We start from the raw sequence: 21,577 nt of genomic DNA, 5'->3' as shown, positions 1-21,577 counted from the left end.
TAGAAAAAGATGTTTTATGCAAGTAGAAACCAAAAGAACGCTGGGGTAAGCTACACTCATATCAAACAAAATAGACTTTAAAACAAAAACTGTAAAGAAAGACAAGGGCATTACCTAATGATAAGAGTGGTAAATCCAACAAGAGGATATGACATTTGTAAATATATATGGACAACATAGGAACACCTAAATATATAAAGCAAATATTAACAAACCTAAAGGGAGAAATTATCAGCAATACAGTAACAAGGGACTTTGACACCCCACTTAAGTCAATGGATAGAACATCCAGACAGAAAACAATAAGGAAATATTGGCCTTGAATGATGCATTAGACCACATGGGCTTAACAAATATATACAGAATATTCCATCCAAAAGCGACAGAAGACATATTCTCAAAAGCTCATGGAACAGTCTCCAGGATAGATCATATGTTAGGCCACAAAACAAGCCTTAACAAATTTGAGAAGATTAAAATCATATCTAGCATCTTTTCTGACCACAATGGTATGAGACTAGAAATCAACTACAAGAGGAAAACTGGAAAATTCACAACTATGTGGAGACTAAACAACATGCTACTGACCAACCAATGGGTCAACAAAGAAATCAGAAGTGAAATAAAACACCTCAGACAAACAAAAATGGAAACACAATATACCAAAACCAAGCTCATGAAGAAAGAGAATAGAGAGGTGGGTGCTGGTGGGGGAAGGATGGGGAGTCAATGAAGGGAATCAAAAGGTACAAACTTCCAGGTATAAAATACGTAAGTCATGGGGATGCAACGTACAGCATGGTGACTATAGTTGATAATACTGTATTAAACAGCTGAAAGTTGCTAAGAGAGTAAATTTGTAAAGTTCTCATGACAAAGAAAAAAAACCTCTACATATGGGGCAGATGTTAACTGGACTTACTGTGGTGATCATTTCATAATATATACAAATACAAATCATTATATTGTACACCTGAAACTAATATAATGTATGTCAATTATACCTCATTTAAAAAAAAAAAGATGAAACTATGGAGCAAAATAACTCAATGTATCAAAATGGCTATGTCTCTCTGGAATGGATCATTTGTGATTGAGGTCACTGACAGCTCACCCATTCATACATCATTCAGGCCACTGGTGGCTCATTTATTTTTTCATTCAGTCAGCCAGCCAGCAACACCTGTGGAGTGCCTGCTTGCAATGAGGCGCTCTCCTGAGCGCTGGAAGATAGCTGGGAACAAGCCAGGCATGTTCCTTCCCTCACAATTTCACTAAGGAGAAGGAATTAAAACTTAGACCTAAGACTAGAAAGTTTTATTCTGCTAAGATTTCTCTTATTTTGTGGTAAAATTAAACCCCAAGTACTTCTTATGTTGATTGCTAAATGAGTAATCAATTGTATCAGTATCATTGAATAGAACTCAGACCCTGTTTCCTGATAACAGTGAAAATTACAATGGCCCAAGATTAAAATATGTGTATACACATATTGATGTCTCTTTTTTAACAGTTGATTGATTGATTTACTTGACAGAGGGAGAGAGAGTGAGGGGATGGGCAGAAGGAGAGAATCTTTAAGCTGACCACCCCCTCAACCACTGAGTGCAGAGCCCAACATTGGACTTGGTCTCACAACCCATGAGACCATGACCTGAGCCAAAACCAAGAGTCTGACACTTAACCGACTGAACCACCCAGGTACCCTATCGATATCTTTTTTAATTTACTTTCTGTGAAACTACGTAATGGCTGACTCTAAAATGATGAATATTTGGCTGTATAGATAAATATATATCCCATATATATGTATACAAATACATATTTCAATATCTGCATGTATTATATTTTATAGTTGGAAAATATTTCACAACCATTCAGCATAATTCTTAGTCACAGAAGCATTGTGAAATAACTTGGCATTTGGAAGACCTCATGGCTCTTGGTGAAACATAACAAATGTCATTTTGAAGATAAATTATTGCTCATGGAGACATATCAAGTCCTAGAGTCCACATTCTAATAATGCATTGTTTTTTGTGAAGCATATTTGTTTATAACTATAAGCTTATTTTCACATATTCTTAATATTTGCTATGAAAGCAAAGGAACTTGTTTGTACACTTTCTTTTTCCCAGAAATGTCAAGCTAACAATGTATCACAAGAGTAGCACACGCATATTCAGACTGAAAAAGTAGTAAATTGAGTTGACAATTTGCAATCAAATCTAACCAGTGGGGACTCTCCTTACCTGCAACAATGAGAAACCCATCCAACAGCTGGAAGAGTCCATAGGCCAATGGGAAGCTAAGCATCTGGACCAATTGCTTGGCAGTGAAAGATAACTGGAGCATGGTGACACACATCTGAATATTCTGAGCTCCAGTTTCTAAGGAAATCGTCCTGCACCTACCAATGAAAAATGTTTTCGAGAGTTACATACTAGCAATAAGGACTCCTCTTAAATTTTAATCTTCTATATAGCAAAAAATGTAAGCTATGAGCTTAAGCCAGTAAAAATGTTTAGGCCACTCATTTAATAATTACTTGCTGAGTCTGCATTCTCTGTAGGTGGCCTGCTGAGGGGCACTTCAGAACAGAACCCTAGGAACCCTGCCCTAAGAATCTGAATGGAGAGACATGATATACACACAGGAAAGGTCCAGTAACAACACACTAAAAAATACGATTGAGGGTCAAGGAGATGCTATAGAAATTCAGAAAAGTGGCATAAATGGCTAGAGAAGGCTTCACAGAGACAGAAGTGAATGAAACAGTGATGGTGGGAGAGGCGTATACCATGGGACACTGACAACAATTAAAGTTCCAGGGACAGGTATGAGCTGTGTCTACTAGAAGGCAGTGCATATGCCATAAGCCAGTCGGCGTGGAGTGAGAGTTGGATAGGAGAATGGAAAGGTGAATTAGAGATATGAAACAACACTTGAAGGTAAACACAAAAACCCTAAATGAAAATCAATGTCTAAAACCAAATGTCTAAAACTCTTTGGTGAAAGAGTTTAGGAACACAACTTTTCTATTTTCTATGTTTCTGTACTTTTATTGGTTTTCTAATTGCAAAAAGAGAGATAAACCTCACTTGAAAAAGAAAAATCTGGAGGGAGTAAAAGGATGACAAAAGCAGGGCGTTGGGGGCTGGGTTAAGCAGTCTCATCTGTCTCCAAGTTCTAGAGAGGGTCTTCAGATTTCTATAGATGGAAGTGAAGAGAGGAAAGAGGTGTTTCCAAATATAAACCAGCCTCTCTATGCAAGCTGGTTTGGAATGTGGGGGTAACAAGGGGAGATATAATGTGGGCATGAAAGAATTGGTACAGCGCAAGTTCTGCAGCTCTTATTTTCTTTCTACTTACTCTCTTGCTTGCTATGCTTTCTTTAGGCCACGCACTCCTTTCAGACCCCTGGACCTCACACCTAGACCATTCACAAAGTAAATGCAATATCTCAATCCCAATCTTTCTCAAGCCATCAGGTATGAAAAAAACAAGATTGTTAACTACATTTTGCCATAGGAATACTTTCTCTCAAGACCCAATTATAAAAAAAAAAAAAAAAGACCCAATTATATTTCAGCCACTCAATAGTCTGTGTTCTGAATTATTGGCTAATAAATCCTGGTTCAAATTGTAACTTCACCATGAACTTGGTCAAGTTACTTAATGTCTATGAAGGATTTGAAGCTACTAATAGTAACTACTTCTCAGGCTTGTAGTAAAAAAGTAAATGACAGGGAATCCCTGGGTGGCTCAGTGGTTTAGTGCCTGCCTTTGGCCCAGGGCGTGATCCTGGAGTCCAGGCATGGAGTCTGCTTCTCCCTCTGCCTGTGTCTCTGCTGCGCTCTCTCTCTGTGTCTCTCATGAATAAATAAATAAAATCTTTAAAAAAAAAAAAAAAAGTAAATGACATACAATAGGCAGAGCCTCACCCAGTACCTGGGATAATCCTAAATGTTTCCCAAGTAGACTAGAAACAGATTTATTCTACAAAATAAAAACCAAAATGCATACTACTTTCTATTCTCTTTTATTTAAATCTATCTTTTAAGCTTTTTTGTTCCTCAAACTCCACCTTTGAAGTTCAACTACCAAGTTCGCTTTTCTTCAATAATTCTTTTCTGACTTTAGAAGTGGTGCATACTCATTGAAAAACTCAGGAAATATAGCAAGAAAATATTTAGAAACTAAAAATTAGCCTTAATCTTACTACTCAAAATTAAACACTTAGCATATGGTGTATTTCTTCCAGTATTTTTCCATGATAAAATTCCTTTGCTTTTTTCCACAAATTGGGAATCAAAATGCATCCCATTTTCTATTTTCTCTTAAAGTTATCTTTTAAGTATTTTCCAAAATCATTAAAATTGATGCATCATATTCCATCATATAGACACATCATGAATTAAATATCTCTCTATTGTTAGATATTTAAATTGCCTTTTTTATATTTATAAATAACACTGCAATTAACATCCTTGCACATCAATATTCGTGTGTTTATCTGGTAGTCCTAGCTTCAGAACAGATTTCTAGAAGTAAAATCACTGAGTGAACAGCTATAAATATTTATGAGGCTATTGATATGACTAAATTGCCTTCCAGTGAGTTTATGCCAATTTATGTTCCCTCCAACATTGTATGTCAATACTCATCTCATCCACAGACATAACAACAGAGTATTATCATTTTTAATATTTCACAAATTTATAAATTATATGCCCTAACTTGTAATGATCATATTTCAGATAAATTCCTATTTTATATCTCCAGTTTGTTCTTTCTCCTCTTCCCCTTTATAATTAGCACTTTTATAGAATTTAGCACAAACCATGGAAAAATGCTTAATCTCTTGAATTTTGCTCATGCCCTAGAATGATCTCTATATTTAAGGAAACCATCTCACCCCTATCTAGTTACTAGAATAAGAAGAGAAATGTGTCCAGATTTCAACACATGGTGTTAACACCCCAATCCTAATTTCACAGATTACAATTTCCCATCAATCTGGCCTTTGTTCTCATTTACATGAGAAATACCATCATCTTTCCTCCCTCTTTATGATGAGTGGTCCTGTTCCGTCCACCTTGTTAGTCAAAACTCTTAATGTCTCCTGACACAGCCTGGCAGCAAAGCCTGCCAGTGGCCAAGTGTTTACTTTATCCTCCTCAAAAAAAGTGTACGGATAATTAAACTGTACCTCTGCCAAGATTGGTGGGTAAGAAGTGCCAGCAGAAAGCCCGCGACATGGCCAATCAAAGGAAAGATGAAACTGATGGTCAGAAGAGTGATGTCTGAATTCCAAGATCCTTTTGCCAACACCACACCAGCAACTGCGACCACCAAAAGGAGGACCCCACCAACAATGGCCCCAATCTAAAGCAAACCAATAAAATAAGTACATGTAAACATTGTGGTCTTTTCATTCTATTTGGAACAGTCCATCACTGCTTCTAAAAAGCTGAGAACCTAGAAGTTTTGGAACAAAGATAGGATTTACCACCAAATCCAATCTCATTTTATAGAAAAGAAACCTATCAACTGACCTGGCTAAGCTGGAAATTGGTAAGGCTCAACACAAATCTAAGCTTTATTTTATGATCAGTATTTTTTCGCTTGAAGTAGAGGATTTTGCCAGAAGGATTGAGTAATGGAGTTTTTCAAGGATAGGACAAATTCATGAAACAAATGACATCTGACAATAAGCCTCGAACACCCTTACATGCGCTATGGGATGATTTTTACTGCTCAAATACAAAGACAGACTGGGCCCCTGCTTAATGGGAAGTTGCTGGAACACACAAAGAAGTTCTCTGATTGTCAAAATCCCTCTTCGTCTTTCTATCAAAAAAAAAAAAAAAAAAAGGATTTCAAAGTTTAAAAATTCACCAAGAGCAATTTGTTCAGAATGTGTATCAGATCTAACATTACAAGAGGACCAAGAACAGAATGAAAATATATCAAAATGATGAAATTACCCTAATTTTTTACTAACGTGCTCTAGAATATTTATGCGTATTGTTAAATATCCTCTGCCACGCATGCTATGACACAGGCAAAAGAAAGGGGTTTTAAATCTGCTCTTTACAGATAATAAAAGTCATATACAGATTAATCTGATTTCTCCATTGACACTAAGGGACCAATAGAGGATCTGGAAATACCAAAATTATCCTAACAAAACAGAGTACTTGCTAGTACTTTATCAGAAATTAAGAGTATTTGAAAAGTAAGAGGTTCCCATGAACACACTCTGTCCTCTTGTAAAATTATAACCATACACTGCCATGCTCCTACTGAAATAATGGTCACCAAGTCATATGCAATCCAAATGCACGACACTTAAGTCTTCCTCCAGCTCTCTGTGGCACAACTGATCTGTCTGCTTGTCCACCCTCCTTCCCCACTTAATCTCGTTGGACCGGAAGAATAGTGGGAGTTGTTCTATCTTGTGCCAAAGTGAAAAAGCAACATCCACTTGTGCAGGCACAGGGAGTGGCAGCGCCCTGTCAGGGGGAGCCAGACAGCAAGAACCAAACCATAGACCACACATCGAAATGAACTGAGATGTATTTGCTGAACCTCCAATTAGCCCTAAATGCTTATTTCTTTATAAATGTAAAATGCGAGTGAAGCATTTTCAAAATCTTCATAAAATAGCATAAATGCTATTACATCTTCTAAAATGATATGTAATCAGAAAAACCTGGAGCACCCTAGGATATTGCCCTCTTTGTTGAGAATGCCTCGACATTTTTAAAGCTATTTTTATATTTTTAAAAGTCATTTTTAGATGTTTTTAGAGGTATGTTTTAAAACATGGACATCTGCTTGTTCCTCCAGCAACAGAAGACAATGCCAGAAAGTCAAGAGGAGGTCAGAGGTTCCAGTTACCATCAATCCATGGCCAGGCTCTTCGGTGTATGCTTCGTGATTTCATTCTGACACTTTCTCATTTAGTCCGCAGCACTTACTTATTCATGTGTACAAAAGACAACCTCAGAAGCTTCCTCGGGAATGCTTCTGAAAAACAGCCCTACTTATTCGTGAAACCACCCCTACTCTTCAACACTGAGGTTCCACCACTTGCACACCTGAAGAGCTCTCACTTTGAGAGCACTTGTGCAGAGCCTGGTGAATACATGGGCTCTGGGTTTTCTCCGGCCACACCCAGGCCTTCACTTTCCTGTCACTAAAGCAAGAGTCCCACACTTGCCAGTGTGTCATAAGCCTCAGTGTATGGGTCTGTGGGAAAGACAGAGCATGGCTGACAAGAGCGGAGGATTTATGAAGGTAAGATCCAAAAATGCAGGACATTTAAGGAAAATTGCTAGGTGCGGGGCTGTATTCGACTGGCTTTTCTGTTCCAGTTATTGCCTCCTCTGTCTTTTCGATCTCTGAGTCTAAGGATGCATTAACTACCATGTTAATGGAGCTGCTTACCTTGAGAATGATTTTGGATTGCTTAGGCCACCTGTAATTCACATAGATACCAAAGGCCACGGGGATGGTCAGGCACACAAGGGTGATTCCTGAGAAGAAGAAAAATCCATCAGATGGTATCCCCTCTCACCTTGACTGCCCAGTGCTCAACAATTTCTATTTCAAATAGATAAAGGCTTTAGATAAAGGCTTAATAAAGGCTGCATTTTATATATCTGCATCCACCTCCAATGTAAAGAAAGAAAAAATCTTTGGAAGATGGTCTTTGAAGGGTATACATTACTACTGAATGCCACTATTCATGTTTCGTCATTTCTCTCTCAAAATCCCTCTGACGGTGACACGGAATTTTAGAGACAGCCAGAAATGTAAAAGTTAGAAAACAGGAGGAGTCTGTAAAAATCCCTTGGTTGCTCTGCATGGGATCACCCCTCTACAACCACAGCTGTTATTTTCCCCATTTGAAGCCAATGGGTTGGCTTGTTTCACAAAGTAAAGAATTCCTATTGCAGATATAAAAACAGCATCTGTTACACATACCAAAGCAACTTCTCATTCTGCAAATGTAGCCAGGTAACCCAAAGGTGGGTGGGGAAAAAAATGCCTTTTAATTAGCACGAGTGAATAAAAGCATTGATGGCAAGCTCAGCGGAGAGCAGGGATCCACTTGCCAACAGGACACACACACCTAACTTTCCATGTGTCAATTTCCAAATCTGGCCAGATGCCTGCAATACTGGCTGCAAAGTCAAAGGAGTTGCTCATCACATGTTGGGCTTTAATTGTTTACAAGTGCCTTTTAGAATATATTATCGAAACAGAATATGTAAACAACTGACTGATCAGAAAAAGTTGCACATAAAATCCTGATTTCTAAGCTTTCCCTCAGGTTTTACAAATTCAATGGGCTTCAGTTATTAGCAGAACGTGACTCTCTATTCACGTTTTTTAACTACGGGCCTTTCAAGTGATTACTTGAGACTCCAGATTGACAGTTTTAAGAATCACAGTTTCTGCCAATTCTCCAAAAACTCTGAGCAAATGAGAATAACCTTATCATTTCACCATGGTTTTCTTCCAAGCCTGGTAAGTTGACTGAAATCTCTAGAAAAAGGGCAGTTTAATGAGAAGTGACAATCAGGAAAGGAGATATGGAAGAATTATGGGTATGGTTGTGACATGTGGATGCGCTCTAATAATCAGAAGGAAGCATTCATGTTGGATTTAAAAAAAAAAAAAAAAAGTTTGGACTTTGCCATCAGATCCCAGAGTCAGGATTCCAGTTCTTCGCTGATCAGCTCCACAAACTTGGTGAAGTTACCTAACTTCTATCATCCTATAAATCCAGGAAATGGAACCAGTAATAGAATCTATAGAAGTGTTAGGGAATTAGTTTATTTAAAAACCAACAGGGCAGCCTGGGTGGCTCAGCAGTTTAGCACCCGCCTTTGGCCCAGGGCATGATCCCAGAGACCCGGAATCGAGTCCCACGTTGGGCTCCCTGCATGGAGCCTGCTTCTCCCTCTGCCTGTGTCTCTGCCTCTCTCTCTCTTCCCTGTGTGTCTATCATGAATAAATACATAAAATATTTTTTTAAAATACCCACATAGAGGGCACACATAATAAACAACAGCTGGGATGCCTGGGTGGCTTAGTCGCATCTGCCTTCGGCTCAGGTTGTGATCCTGGGGTCCTGGGATCGAGTCCCACGTCTGGCTCCCTGCTCACTGCAGAGTCTGCTGCTCCCTCTCCTTCTGCCCCTTCCCCCTCTTGCTCATTCTCTCTCTCTCACTCACTCTCTCAAATAAATAAAATCTTAAAAAAAAAAAACCAGCTAATATCATTACCATCACTGTTATAATTATAATTCCATTTCACAAGCCCCATACAGACCTATGTTCTGATACGGAATGGTGAGATTCTGCTCAAGATTCCAGGAGAAGGTGTAGAGATAGAGGCAGAGCGGCATCATCCCCAGGGCAGCCACTGTGGAACAGGTTGTCATGGTGATGCTGAAGGTGAAAATAAAATGATGCTTATGAGGAAGAGTTTGAGGGGTCCCTGGCTGGCTCAGTCAGTGGAGTGTGCAACTCTTGATCTCAGGGTCTTGAGCTCAAGCCCCACATTGGGCTTGGAGCCTACTTTAAAAAAAAAAAAAGAGGAAGAGTTTGAAATGATGAATTTAAGTCCTGACCAAAACCAACTCCCAGGACACGCCTTAGAGATTACATGGGGTAAGTTACTTGAAGCTCACTCTTGTGTTGTTATTCAACAAATGATGGCAGTAGTTGTGGTCTAGAAAAAGTTTTCCAGAAATATTTGGTGCTCATCCATTAACTCATATTTACTTGAGAACCTACTTACCTTTAATATTCTGCTAGGCACTATAAAGGTTTTTTTCCTTTAGACAGTTTTTTCTATTAAGATATAACTCATAAACCATAAAATTAATTAAAGTGGTTTTTAACATATTCACAAGACTATGCAACATTATCTATTTCCATCATTTTGTCATCACCCCAGAAAAAAAACATACCCCATTTGCTATCACTCCTCATTCTCTCCTTTCCCTGGCCCCTGGCAACCAGTATACCTTCTGTCTTTATAGGATTTCCCATTCTGGACATTTCACATGAATATGATCATACCATATGTGGCCTTTTTTGTGTGTCTGGCTTCTTTCACTTAGCATAATGTTTTCAAAATTCATCCACATTCGAGCATGTATCAGTACACCATTCCTTTTTTATGATTGACTCATATCCACTGTGTGGATAGACCGCATTATTGCTGCCCTTCCATTAACTGAGAGACATCTGAGGTGTTTCCACTTTTTGGCTATTGTGAATAACGTGGCTATCAACATTTGCACATAATTTTTTGTGCAGACATATGAGTTCAATTCTCTCAGGTGTACACCAAGAGTGGAATTGCTGGATCATAGCTTAACTTTTTGAGGAAATACTATTTCCAAACAGCTGCACCATTTTACACTCCTGCCATCAGTGTATGAAGGTGTTCTGTTACAAATGTTTGCATTAGGGGTGCCTGGGTGGCCCAGTCAGTTGAGTATCTGACTCTTGGTTTCAGCACAGGACAAGCTGGGATCAAGCCCCATATCAGGCTCCACACTCAGCAGCAGTCTGCTTGGATATTCTCTCCCTCTGCCCCTTCCCCAACTCCGAAACAATAATTTTTTTAGAAACTGTTTGCATTTAAAAAAAATGTTTGCATTTTTAAAAGTTTGCATAAATATTCGTAAGGAATATTGGTCTGTAGTTTTCTGTTCCTATAATGTCTTTGTCTGACTTTGCTACCAGGAGGTGGGAACAGGACAGACTTGCCACAAGGCTAAGCGTTTGCCCAGTGTGGAGTGTTATAAATATGTCAGAAGAGGTTATCCAAATACCACATACTGCAAGCTTCCCATAGATAGAGAAGGGACCCCCACAGCACAGATCCTCAGAGCCAGCTAGACGAGCCAGAGAGAGAAGTTACAGAACCATAGCAAAAAAGAATTGATGTGGGATGCTAGACTCAATTAAAAGTTCTCTTTGATGTCTGGTATGGTATAATCCTGTGATTGGAAATAGGAATTGAAGTACACTGATGGGTTACAATAGAAAGTAAGAGTTCTGGACTTCAAAACAGGGCTGTGGTTAACAGAAGAACTGGCCACTTAGCATCAATCTGAGGGGACATGTTAAGTTAGGGATGATAGTAGGACATCTACAGAAATATGCTGGGGAGGCAAAGGAAAACTCAGGACCAGAGCTGCTGTCATCACTAGACATACAAATCTGGCCATCTTGGGAAGTGAAATGAAGGTGCAGGAGCACAATGAACCAAATCCGAACAGCCTGACAAGAGCCAAGCCACACAGCTTTACCAGGAAAACAAATGAGAATAATCAGAACAGTTTTAATCTTTGTTGAACAAAGCTGGAACAATTTCCGATGGACAATTCATTTGTTTATCTTTGTCATGTTTGAGATTGTCTCCAAGTGAAAAGAATAACAAATATAGTATGATGGGTCTTGAGGATTTGCAAGAACATAATATAGAGGAGTAAAAATCCTTCGGTTTAGAACCTTTAAAGACTGTATCTTTTTCTTTTTTTTTTTCCTTTTTTTCAGAGAAGGGGGAGGGGCAGAAGGAGAGGGACAGAGAGAATTCTAAGCAGACTCCATGTCTAGTGAGAAGCCCATGCTGGCTCGATCTCACAACTCTGAGATCATGATCTGTAAAGACTCTATCTTGATTACTGTACATCTATTGCATCTTATGGAATGCTATTGCTTCATAAATTTATATGTTGTTCCTATTTTTTCCAAATATATAAAGCCTTATTTTCTAAGTGTTGACATTTCTTAATTGAAGAACAAGACTCCGTCACCTGTTGAAATGCATCGCTTCAGTACAAGGGGGAAAGGCATACATAATGAGAGACCAGGGGTGTGGGGAGCAGAGCCATAGTGCGTGTAGAGAAAGAGCAAACAGTGGATCAGGTGGAGAGCGAGGAGGTCATGCTTTATGAAAGTTGAGAAAAGAGAGCCCTCAAATGAGGGCTACATGCCAACAGAACAACAAAGAGGATGAGAACCCAAGATGTCCATTCAGGACCATCCAGCCTTCCCTGTTTCTTGTGCCTCTACACCAGAACCATCCTTTCCTCCCTCACCTCCATGCCCAACTCCCAAGCATGGGCTGTCCTTTGTCCCTACCTGGGTGACGAAACCACTGAAAGAGTGAATCAGTAAAGTTACGGGAAGTAAGTAAATGGAAATCAGATATTCTTCAGGCCAAGAAAATGTCGTTCAATTGCAGAGGAAAATCACACAATCTGTCTAAGCACGTACAAACAGCTACTAGACATTGTCAATGCTGCTCTACTTGATGAGGTGAGGCAAATGGAGTATCACATAGCACAACCCAGTAGAGCAAGAGTTTATCCACCTCAACTTCAGGTCCAGAGAGTCTGGAGACTTTTGGATAGTCATTGCTTGAGTTCTCACAGCAGACTTCCATGCACACTGTATATGCCCGATCTGCGTCCATGGCACAAGTGGCCAAGAGACAGAGATAAAACACCTCCTGGCCCTCTAAAGAGGAAGGAGGAGAGGAGGGAGACCCTCTGTAGAGCTCAGGCCTTCTGAAGGGATCACAAGGGTCCTCCAGTACTTCCTTAGGCCTGCAAGTCACCGTCGTCCTTCCTCATAATACAGATCTCCAATGTTTCCAACTAATTACTTTGCCTACAAAACAATGTATGATTATTTTGACATTTTCTACGGGAATGTTTATACTCTTGGTGAAATAGCAACCATTTTTGATCAATGATATTAAAAATATTCCTCCAGAGACTCCTGACTCTTGGAAACAAAGGGTTGCATGCAGAAGGGGAGGAGGGTAGAGGGATGGGGTAACTGGGTGACAGACACTAAGGAGGGCACTTGATGGGATGAGCACTGAGTGTTATACTATATGTTGGCAAATTGAATTTAAATATTTAAATTAAAAAAATACTCCTCTGCACTGTCATTCATTGCTGATGAAAATGCCAAACAGCACACCCCCTGAGACAGTTTGGCAATGTATAGCAAAATGAAACAGGCAATTACCCTCTAACCCAACAATGCCAAAGGTGATTATGAGAGTTCCAAAGGTGTACTGTCAAAACTATGAAAAGACATGTGCTCAAGGTTATTAGACATATATTCAATATATCTTGTTACCTGGCAGTTTTGGCAGAAGTTCCAGGAGAGTAGAAGCAGAAACTATAAAGTCTGTTGAAGCCTCAGTTTGGTAACCATAGGACATCACTTCTGTGTCATTCTATTGGCCAAAGTGAGTCACCAGACCAGCCCAGATTCAAGGGATGGGGAACAGGTGCCCCAACTGGTTGGGAGAACCAGCCTTATCACATTGCAAAGGAAGGTGCATGTGAGAATGGCCATATTTTGCAATCTATCAAAGACAAATATTAAAATATTTATGGGCAGAATAATGTCTAGAGATTGCCTCAAAAAATTCCATTGGGTGAGTGGGGAATAGAAATGAAATGAAAAAAAAAAGAAAGAAAGAAATGAAATGAGATGGGGATCCCTGGGTGGCCCAGTGGTTTAGCGCCTGCCTACAGCCCAGGGCGTGATCCTGGGGTCCTGGGATCGAGTCCCACATCAGGCTCCCTGCATGGAGCCTGCTTCTCCCTCTGCCTGTGTCTCTGCCTCTCTCTCTCATTCTCTCTCTCTCTCTCAATCTCTCTCTGTCTCTCATGAATAAATAAATAAAATATTTTAAAAAAATAAAAGAAATGAAATGAGATGGATTCATATGTCGATAACTGCTGAGGTGTATCAGACCAAAAGAATTCACTATTCTTTCCACTTTTATATATATTTGAAATTTCCCACAATAAAAAATAAATAAGTAAGTATCCCCTCCATCTGTCCATCTGTATGGGAGACTGTATAGCACTTCTACCATTCTGACTATTTAGGTTTTTTCTATCATATTTTATATTGAGGGGCTTTGCTGTAAATATAGTATGATGCATAAGCTGGCACAGAGGTTTCGAAAGCATTTTTCTACCCAAACTTGGCTGGCCTTGGGCTCTTCCTTCCTCAGGGCTGCTGTGTACCTCTCTACACTTAGAAGGTTTATCCTTGGGGCACAGCTGGCATTGCCCTTGAGGCATTTTTACTGGCATTACCTCATATACTGTACCCTACATAAGTGCTTGTTTACTTATTGATGTGTGGCAGACTGGCCAACTGTGAGTTGCTTGAGGGCAAAGATCTTACTGACTTCACCATCCCAGGACCTGGCAGTCTCATGCTATGGCACATTAGAGGAGTTCATTAAATAATTACTGAATAAACATTAAGAGTCAAAGAATGAACCAATGTGTCAATACACTGGTGCTAGGACAATGTTCTCTTCTGCCTCCTTCCTATGTTAAGTGACCCTTGAAAATCTTAGTGAAATGACCCCTTTGCACTGAACTGTAATGGCAAACATCTCAACAGTAATCAGAAAAACAGAGATTTTCTACTAAATAACTAAAATCATGCTTTTCCAAGTACAAACGTGAGCAGCATTTTAAGGAGCAAATACTTAGCTGATTTCCAGAAATCCAGATTTAGAGGGCACTAGGGTAGCTCAGTCGGTTAAGCAACTACATTCCGCTCAGGCTCAAGGTCATGATCTTGGAGTCCTGGGATGAAGCCCTGAGTCAGGCTCCCTGCTCAGCAGGAGTCTGCTTCTCCCTCTTCCTCTGCCTTTCCCCTCCTGCTTGTGTTTTCTCTCTCAAATAAAATCTCTTAAAATTTTTTAAAAATGAAACATGAAAAAAGAAATCCATACTTAGATAATTCACAGGTGACTGCATATTCCTCTCTCCTCTTATTTAATTTGTCCTTCTAATTTCTTTTTAGTTTTTTATTTAAGCCTTTCTTTTACACAGTCCTATTTTATAGCTGCTATTCAATGAATAGGGGCTTTTTCTTTGTTTTTCCTTTTTATCTTTTTCTTCTTTTTTTTTTTTAATTTTTATTTATTTATGATAGTCACACACACAGAGAGAGAGAGAGAGGCAGAGACATAGGCAGAGGGAGAAGCAGGCTCCATGCACCAGGAGCCCGACGTGGGATTTGATCCCGGGTCTCCAGGATCACGCCCTAGACCAAAGGCAGGTGCTAAACCGCTGCACCACCCAGGGATCCCTTATCTTTTTCTTTTTAAGCAATCACACAATACACCTTACTCTGCAGCTTGATTGCTATTTTTCTCCACTTAATCATAGACATCCCTTCCAGACAATACATACAGCAAAAACTCTTTTGCTTAAAGAATGCAGAGTACACCAGAATCTAAATATGCCTTAATTTCTTTAATCACTTCATTAATGATGAATAAATTGCTTTGAATGCTTTTCCTCTATAAACAAAGTTATGATCAACATTTCTATTTGTATTTTACTTGAAATAATTCTTTTATTCCTGTAGAACAGATTCCTCAAAGTGGAATTGCTGTATCAGAGGTCTGTTTTTTATTTTAATAGACACCACCAAATTATTTTCCAAAAAGATTGTTACATTTCACAATCTTGCCCACACTGGATATGATCAATCCCTTTTAATTCTCATGAAAATATTTAAAAATTATCTGTTATTCTGTTATATACCTGACTCTCTATGAGTTTGTGCTTTCTTTCATATTACTGACCTCTTGGATGTCCTCTGCAAACAGCCTTGTTTGTCTTTTTCTTCTCTACTTATAGGAGCTCTTTTAAAATTAGAGTATGTATTATCATGTACAATACAAATAGCTTTGTCAAACTTATTGTATATTTTTGACTACACTGATGGCTTTGGCCATAATAAATAATTAACACTGAGATACTCACATCTGTCAATTTTTTAAATGGCTTCTGAGTTTCTTGTCTTGTTAAAGATTTCCTCCTATCCTGAGGGTATTTGAATATTGCCCCCACTTCTTACTTTTTTATAAGTTGAAATTTTATTTTTATATTTTTAGCTCATCTGATATTTATATTTTATATGGTAGAAGGTCTGAGACTAATCTATTGTCTTCTATATTGAGGGGCAAGTATGTCAATACTATTCACTGAATAAATAATTTTCCACTAAATTGAAGTGCCAAAGTCATTATATGTTAAATGTCCAAATGTATTCAAAATGTTTTTTCTTTTCTTGCTTTTCAAAATGTTTTTTCTAAGCAAATATCAGACTTTTAATTACAGAGTTTTCATAGTGTGTTTTCACATATGACAAAGCAAATACTTCCACTTCAATTTTTCCCTTCAAACTTTTCTTAGCAGTTCTCACATATGTTTTATTCTATGTGAAATTTAAAATTATTTTATCCTATTAAGAATGCTTACTTGGAGCAAAGACTTCTTCCTAACTAGAGAACAGATAAAGGGAGAAAAGCAGTTTGCCCCAGCTCTCAAACCTCTATCCATGAAGAGGGTGTACAGGAAGTTTTTCCAAAATCTTAGCCTATGATAATGCTATATTACTTGGCTCTTCATATTACTAAATCCTGAAAGAAATTCCACATTACATCGCTTTAGTCTGGAACTCCTGGACAAGCTGCATTGCATTTTCTCACTGAATTGCTTTGGCACATACAGCAGAAACGTAAGATTCATGACTGTGGGAAGCAAATGTGAGACTTCTATCAGACTGATACTATATTCTTGATTACATAGGTTTCTGCTTCTACCCTTCACAAATGTTCAAGCCTGTGATGCTTGAAGACGGTGCTCTGACAACTGTTAGAAATACCCACAAAGCTGTAAAAGCACACAGTGAACATGTGTGAGTACAGTGGAAGTCATACCTTTTGTTTTACTGCCATGAAATCCCAGTGTAGCAAAAATGGAGGATGTGGCTAAACAAGGTCTCTTGGCTGTTCACATATAGGAAAATTGTTGGCAAAACTTAGTTCATATAACAAGATTCCACTTGCACTGAGAAGAATGGCATCACCATCCCCAATTATTACAGAGAATAATGAGACAGTTTCAGCAAGTCTAGACAAACCGGTAAATCCTGCACCTCCCTTAAAACAAGGAAATGACATATATGTGCATTATATTAAAATGCAGTGTCTATTTTAAAGTGTACCATTTTGCAATTGGTTTGAAATTATTCAAATGTTGTTTTAGTATCAAACTAATAAAATCAGGAACTCTGACATTCAAAGCTATGAAAGTACACACTTGCTTCTCCCCTGGAAAAAAATTAAAAACCATCTGGCTAGGCACAGGGACATGGGATATGCTATCAGATCAGGTCAACAGATTTGGCACTAGAAAAGAGTTCAAGGCCAGGTCTTCCATCCCCAAATATAAATGTTACTCCTGTCTGCTGCCTCTCAACAATAATAATCAGCATTTATTGAACACTACCTGCTAAGTATTATACCTCATGCTTTTAGATATATGCTCTGTTTTCTTTTTATTTTTAAGATTTTATCTGAGAGAGAGTGAGAGCAAGAGAACATGAGCAGGGTGAGGGGAAGAGGGAGAACCAGACTCCCTGCTGAGCAGGGAGCCAGATGTGGGGCTCGATCCCAGGACCCTGAGATCATGACCTGAGCCAAAGTCACACACTTAACTGACTGAGCCACCCAGGCACCCCTATGTCCTCTTTTCGTCTATACAATAACCATATGTGTAGGTACATTTTTTAAAGATTGATCAATTGATTGATTGATTTTAGACGGGAGGAAGGACAGAGGGGAGGGAGAGACAGTCTTAAGCCAATTCCATGTGGAGCCCAATGTGGGGCTCGATCTTACAACCCTGAGATGAAACCCAGTCAGACACTTAACTGGCTGCACCACTCAGGCACCCCACCATATGTATAGGTATTATTTTTGTTTTATAGGGAAGGAAACTAAGGTACAGAGAGTTATAGAAACTTGCATGGAAGGAGCCCTGGGTGGCTCAGTTAGTTAAGTGTCTGCCTTCTGCTCAGGTTATGATCCCAGGGTCCCGGGATTGAGCCTTACATGGGGCTTCCTGCTCAGCAAGGAGTCTGCTTCCCTCTCTCCCCCTCCCTCTGCCCCTCCACCTGCTAGTTCTCTCTCTCTCTCTCTCTCTCTCTCTCTCTCAAAAAAAAAAAATGAATAAAATCTTTAAAAAAAGAAAAAGAAAGAAAGTTGCATGGATTCAATTTAAGTTCTGTCTCTTAAGATGATTTTCAGGTCCCTACCAGGTCATGTCAGAGTAACCTGAAGAATCTTTAGTTGTATTTCACAAGCCTCTGCTGAAGGACCAAGAGCTACTTTAAAGGTCAACGGTCAAAAAACAGCCACCAAACCCCTCAGGCTCCACCACGGGTGACCAGAATTCCAGTAGCTCAGGACACAACTACCTCCTTGGGGAAGAATGGACCTTGTATATCAAAAGCTGTCAAACTCAAAGATAGTGGGAGTTGTCCTGAGTTGCACCAATAAACTGATCGCATTTCAAGGAGGGTTTTTATATCTCATACAAGCAGTTCGAAGCTTTCCTTCAGTCTTTCACTTGGCATTTGCAGAGCACCTACCACCGCCAGGCTGGTACCAAGAGTGCAAAGGTGAACAAGCCCTCCAGGAGATCACAGAGCTCATGAGTCAGGCAGATAAGTAGTTCAGCTATTGCCATGCCCTCCTACAGATGACAAGAAGTACATATTTGGTGCTGTGGAGATGGGGGGTAGGGAGCAACTCTGTCAGTTTCCGAAGAAACATTAAAAACTGGGGTGGGGGAAGGGGACACAGACTTTATAACTTGCTTTTCTTTTCCTATTGTCCAAAATATTTAAAACTTAAAATGACCCGAGATCCACTTCTGGCTTATACCCAGAAGAACTGAAAGCTGGGACTCCAACAGGCATGCACACTCACAATCATAGCAGCATGATTCACAATACCCAAAAGATGGAAACAACAGGAGTGTCCATCAACAGATGAATGGGACCTCATGATGTATGTATGCACATGTACCCATGGGATATACACGTACAATGTACAGCCTTCAAAGGGAAGGGATTTCTGACACATGATATAATATGGATGCACTCTGAAGACATTATGCTAAGTGAAATAAGCCAGATACAAAAGGACAAATATTTTATGATTTCACTTATATGAGATATCCAGTCCAATTCATAGAGACAGAAAGGAGAATGGTGGTTGACAGGGTCTGAAGGGACAGGGGAGTCATTGTTTAACGAGTGCAGAGTTTAAGTTTGAGCAGAGAAGAACTATATAGAGACAGATGCTGGTGATTGTACAACAATGTCAGTGTCCTAATGCCACCGAACTGTACACTTGAAAATGATTAAAATGGTAGATTTTGTTACGTACATTTTTAAGACCTCAGAGAGTCTAACTCATTGATTCTACCAAAGAGAAAATTGAAGTCCAGAGAAGTAAGTCACTCAAAGTCACACAGCATCTTGGACAAAGACTAAAAGACAGACCCTGACAAGGTGCTCTTTTGCCTGCCACATATAATGACTCATAGCATTTTGAGCCAGGTGAGACTCTAAGCACTTTATATATATTCACTTAATCCTCACAACAACCCATGAGGTAGATTATGCTTCCCCCTATGTTAGAAGTGAGGAAATTGAAGCACAAAGAATTTATTTTTAATTTGAAAGAGAGAGAGAGCACACAAGTCAGGGAGTGGGGCAAGAGAATCTTAAGCAGACTCCATGCCCAGCGAGGAGCCCAACAAAGGGCTCGATCTCACAAGCCTAAGATCATGACCTGAGCTGAAATCAAGAGTTGGACATTTAACCAATTGAGCCACCCAGGCACTCAGGAAGCCTAAAGGATTTATATAATTTGCCAAGTTGACCCAGTTAGTAAGTGACAGTCCCATTTGCTGGCTCCAGAGTGCACTTAGCTACTACAGTATAATGCCAGACCTTAGTTCTCGTGACCTACCCTCAAAGGCAAGAACTCTGTCCATGTTTAGTACAGTAGACTACAAAAATGTCCCTAATTCGTCATCCATTCTTAGCCATGCCCTCTGCAACGTGACTTTGCAGGTTATCCATCAAGAAAAAAAATCCACTTTATCATTCCTGGTATCTGAACTGGACTTGCAAAATGCATTGGCCAATGGGATGTGGTGGAAGTGATGATGAACTGGTTTCCAGCCCAGATATCAAGAGACCTTGTATGCTTCCTCTTTGTCAGCACCCTGCCTCTGTGGCATGATTAGGTCTAGGCCAGCCTGCTGGAGAATGAGAGGCCATGTGGAAAAAAAATCCAGTTGTCCCAGATAAGGCCATCAAAAACCAGTCTACATTTATCCAGTATCCAAACATGTAAAAGAACCCAGGCAAGATTAGCTGAGCTCAGTCCAGGAACAGAATAATTTTTTAGGCTCTTCATACTTACCAATCAGTTGCTTTCCAGAATGATTATAATGAAGGATAACTTGGTGACTAGAAGGGACAGAATAGGCATTCCAGGCTGTGGGAACAACAGGGGCAAAGGAAGGCGGGAAAGTGTGGGTGTGTTCAGAGAACAGTGAGTAGTCCATTTTGACTACAGACTATTTTGTGCTTATTGGGAAACAAACCCGAGAAGTAGGTTAGACCTGGCTTAGTTTCCACCCAAGTTAGTAGGTGTTGACAAACCTTGCTACGCATAACATGCATATTTATAATACCTTTACAATACCATAGGGAAATGTTACGATTTAGTTACAGGAAAGAGATCCCAAGTGAGGATTTAAATATAGACAGTCAGACCCCAGAGTCTGCCTCACCCACTTACTATAAAACCATGGTAGAGAGACCCAAAGTGGAGAGAATACTGTGAAGATACTGCAATTGGCCAAGAAAGAAATTGGCTAGGTCCTTAGTGCCCACCCTAAGGAACCAGCAGTGGAGATAAACAGGAAGCACTGGCTGTGAGTGACTGGGCCCACAAGTGGATGAGCTACAGGTCTAGACATTGGATTGAGTGAATGAGTTGAAGAACGAAAGGAGCCACAGGGGAATGCTGAGATGATGAGCCCAGGTGACAGTGATAGGTGTTATCATCAGATATGCAGAATGCAGAAACTGGCTCATACATGTTGATTCTGAAAAGCCCTGCTTGGGGTGAACACATGGAGAACTACAGGTAGATTAGGTGAAGCATAGAATTAAGGCATGAGAAGTATGTTTGGGAGACCTGCAGAGAGCTAAATCTCAATTTCCTCATTTATGAAATGAAGATGTTCTTCTAAATTCTTATGAATTTTATCTAGCATGAAAACAGAATTCCTATCAAGGACTATCTACTTTTTTTTTTTGGCTTAGAAGTTATTTTTGTTGCTAATCAAGTCAGATGAGATATAATGAACTTGGACATTGTTTCCCTCAATAATACTGAATTTTCTCCTACAATGCAATTTTTACTGAGAATCAAGATTTTATTACACATATATATAAGCTTTTAAAAATCTAATATTTAGTCATCATTCTTTTAAAGATTTTATTTATTCATTAGACAGAGAGAGGCAGAGATATAGGTAGAGGGAGAAGCAGGCTCCCTGCAGGGAGCCCAATGTGGACTCGATTCCTGGACTCCAGGATCACAC

The 21,577-nt window shown here is 39.5% G+C and overlaps 1 protein-coding gene across 1 annotated transcript in view; it reads right to left on the bottom strand.

The window, feature by feature from the left end:
* SLC10A6 (solute carrier family 10 member 6) overlaps window positions 1–21,577 on the bottom strand; it is a 28,209-nt gene that overhangs the window by 3,750 nt on the left and 2,882 nt on the right. Inside the window, exons 3-6 of the mRNA XM_038582207.1 lie at window positions 9,349–9,467; window positions 7,456–7,544; window positions 5,213–5,388; window positions 2,253–2,410 (exon numbers count right to left, since the gene is read on the bottom strand). Coding sequence (XP_038438135.1) covers window positions 2,253–2,410; window positions 5,213–5,388; window positions 7,456–7,544; window positions 9,349–9,467 — 542 coding nt within the window. The remainder of the gene's footprint in view (window positions 1–2,252; window positions 2,411–5,212; window positions 5,389–7,455; window positions 7,545–9,348; window positions 9,468–21,577) is intronic.

Source organism: Canis lupus, chromosome 32 (genome assembly GCF_011100685.1).
Source record: "Canis lupus familiaris isolate Mischka breed German Shepherd chromosome 32, alternate assembly UU_Cfam_GSD_1.0, whole genome shotgun sequence".
Lineage (NCBI taxonomy): Eukaryota > Metazoa > Chordata > Mammalia > Carnivora > Canidae > Canis > Canis lupus.
Note: the sequence above shows the minus strand (reverse complement) of the source record. Positions and strands in the feature narration are given on the sequence as shown.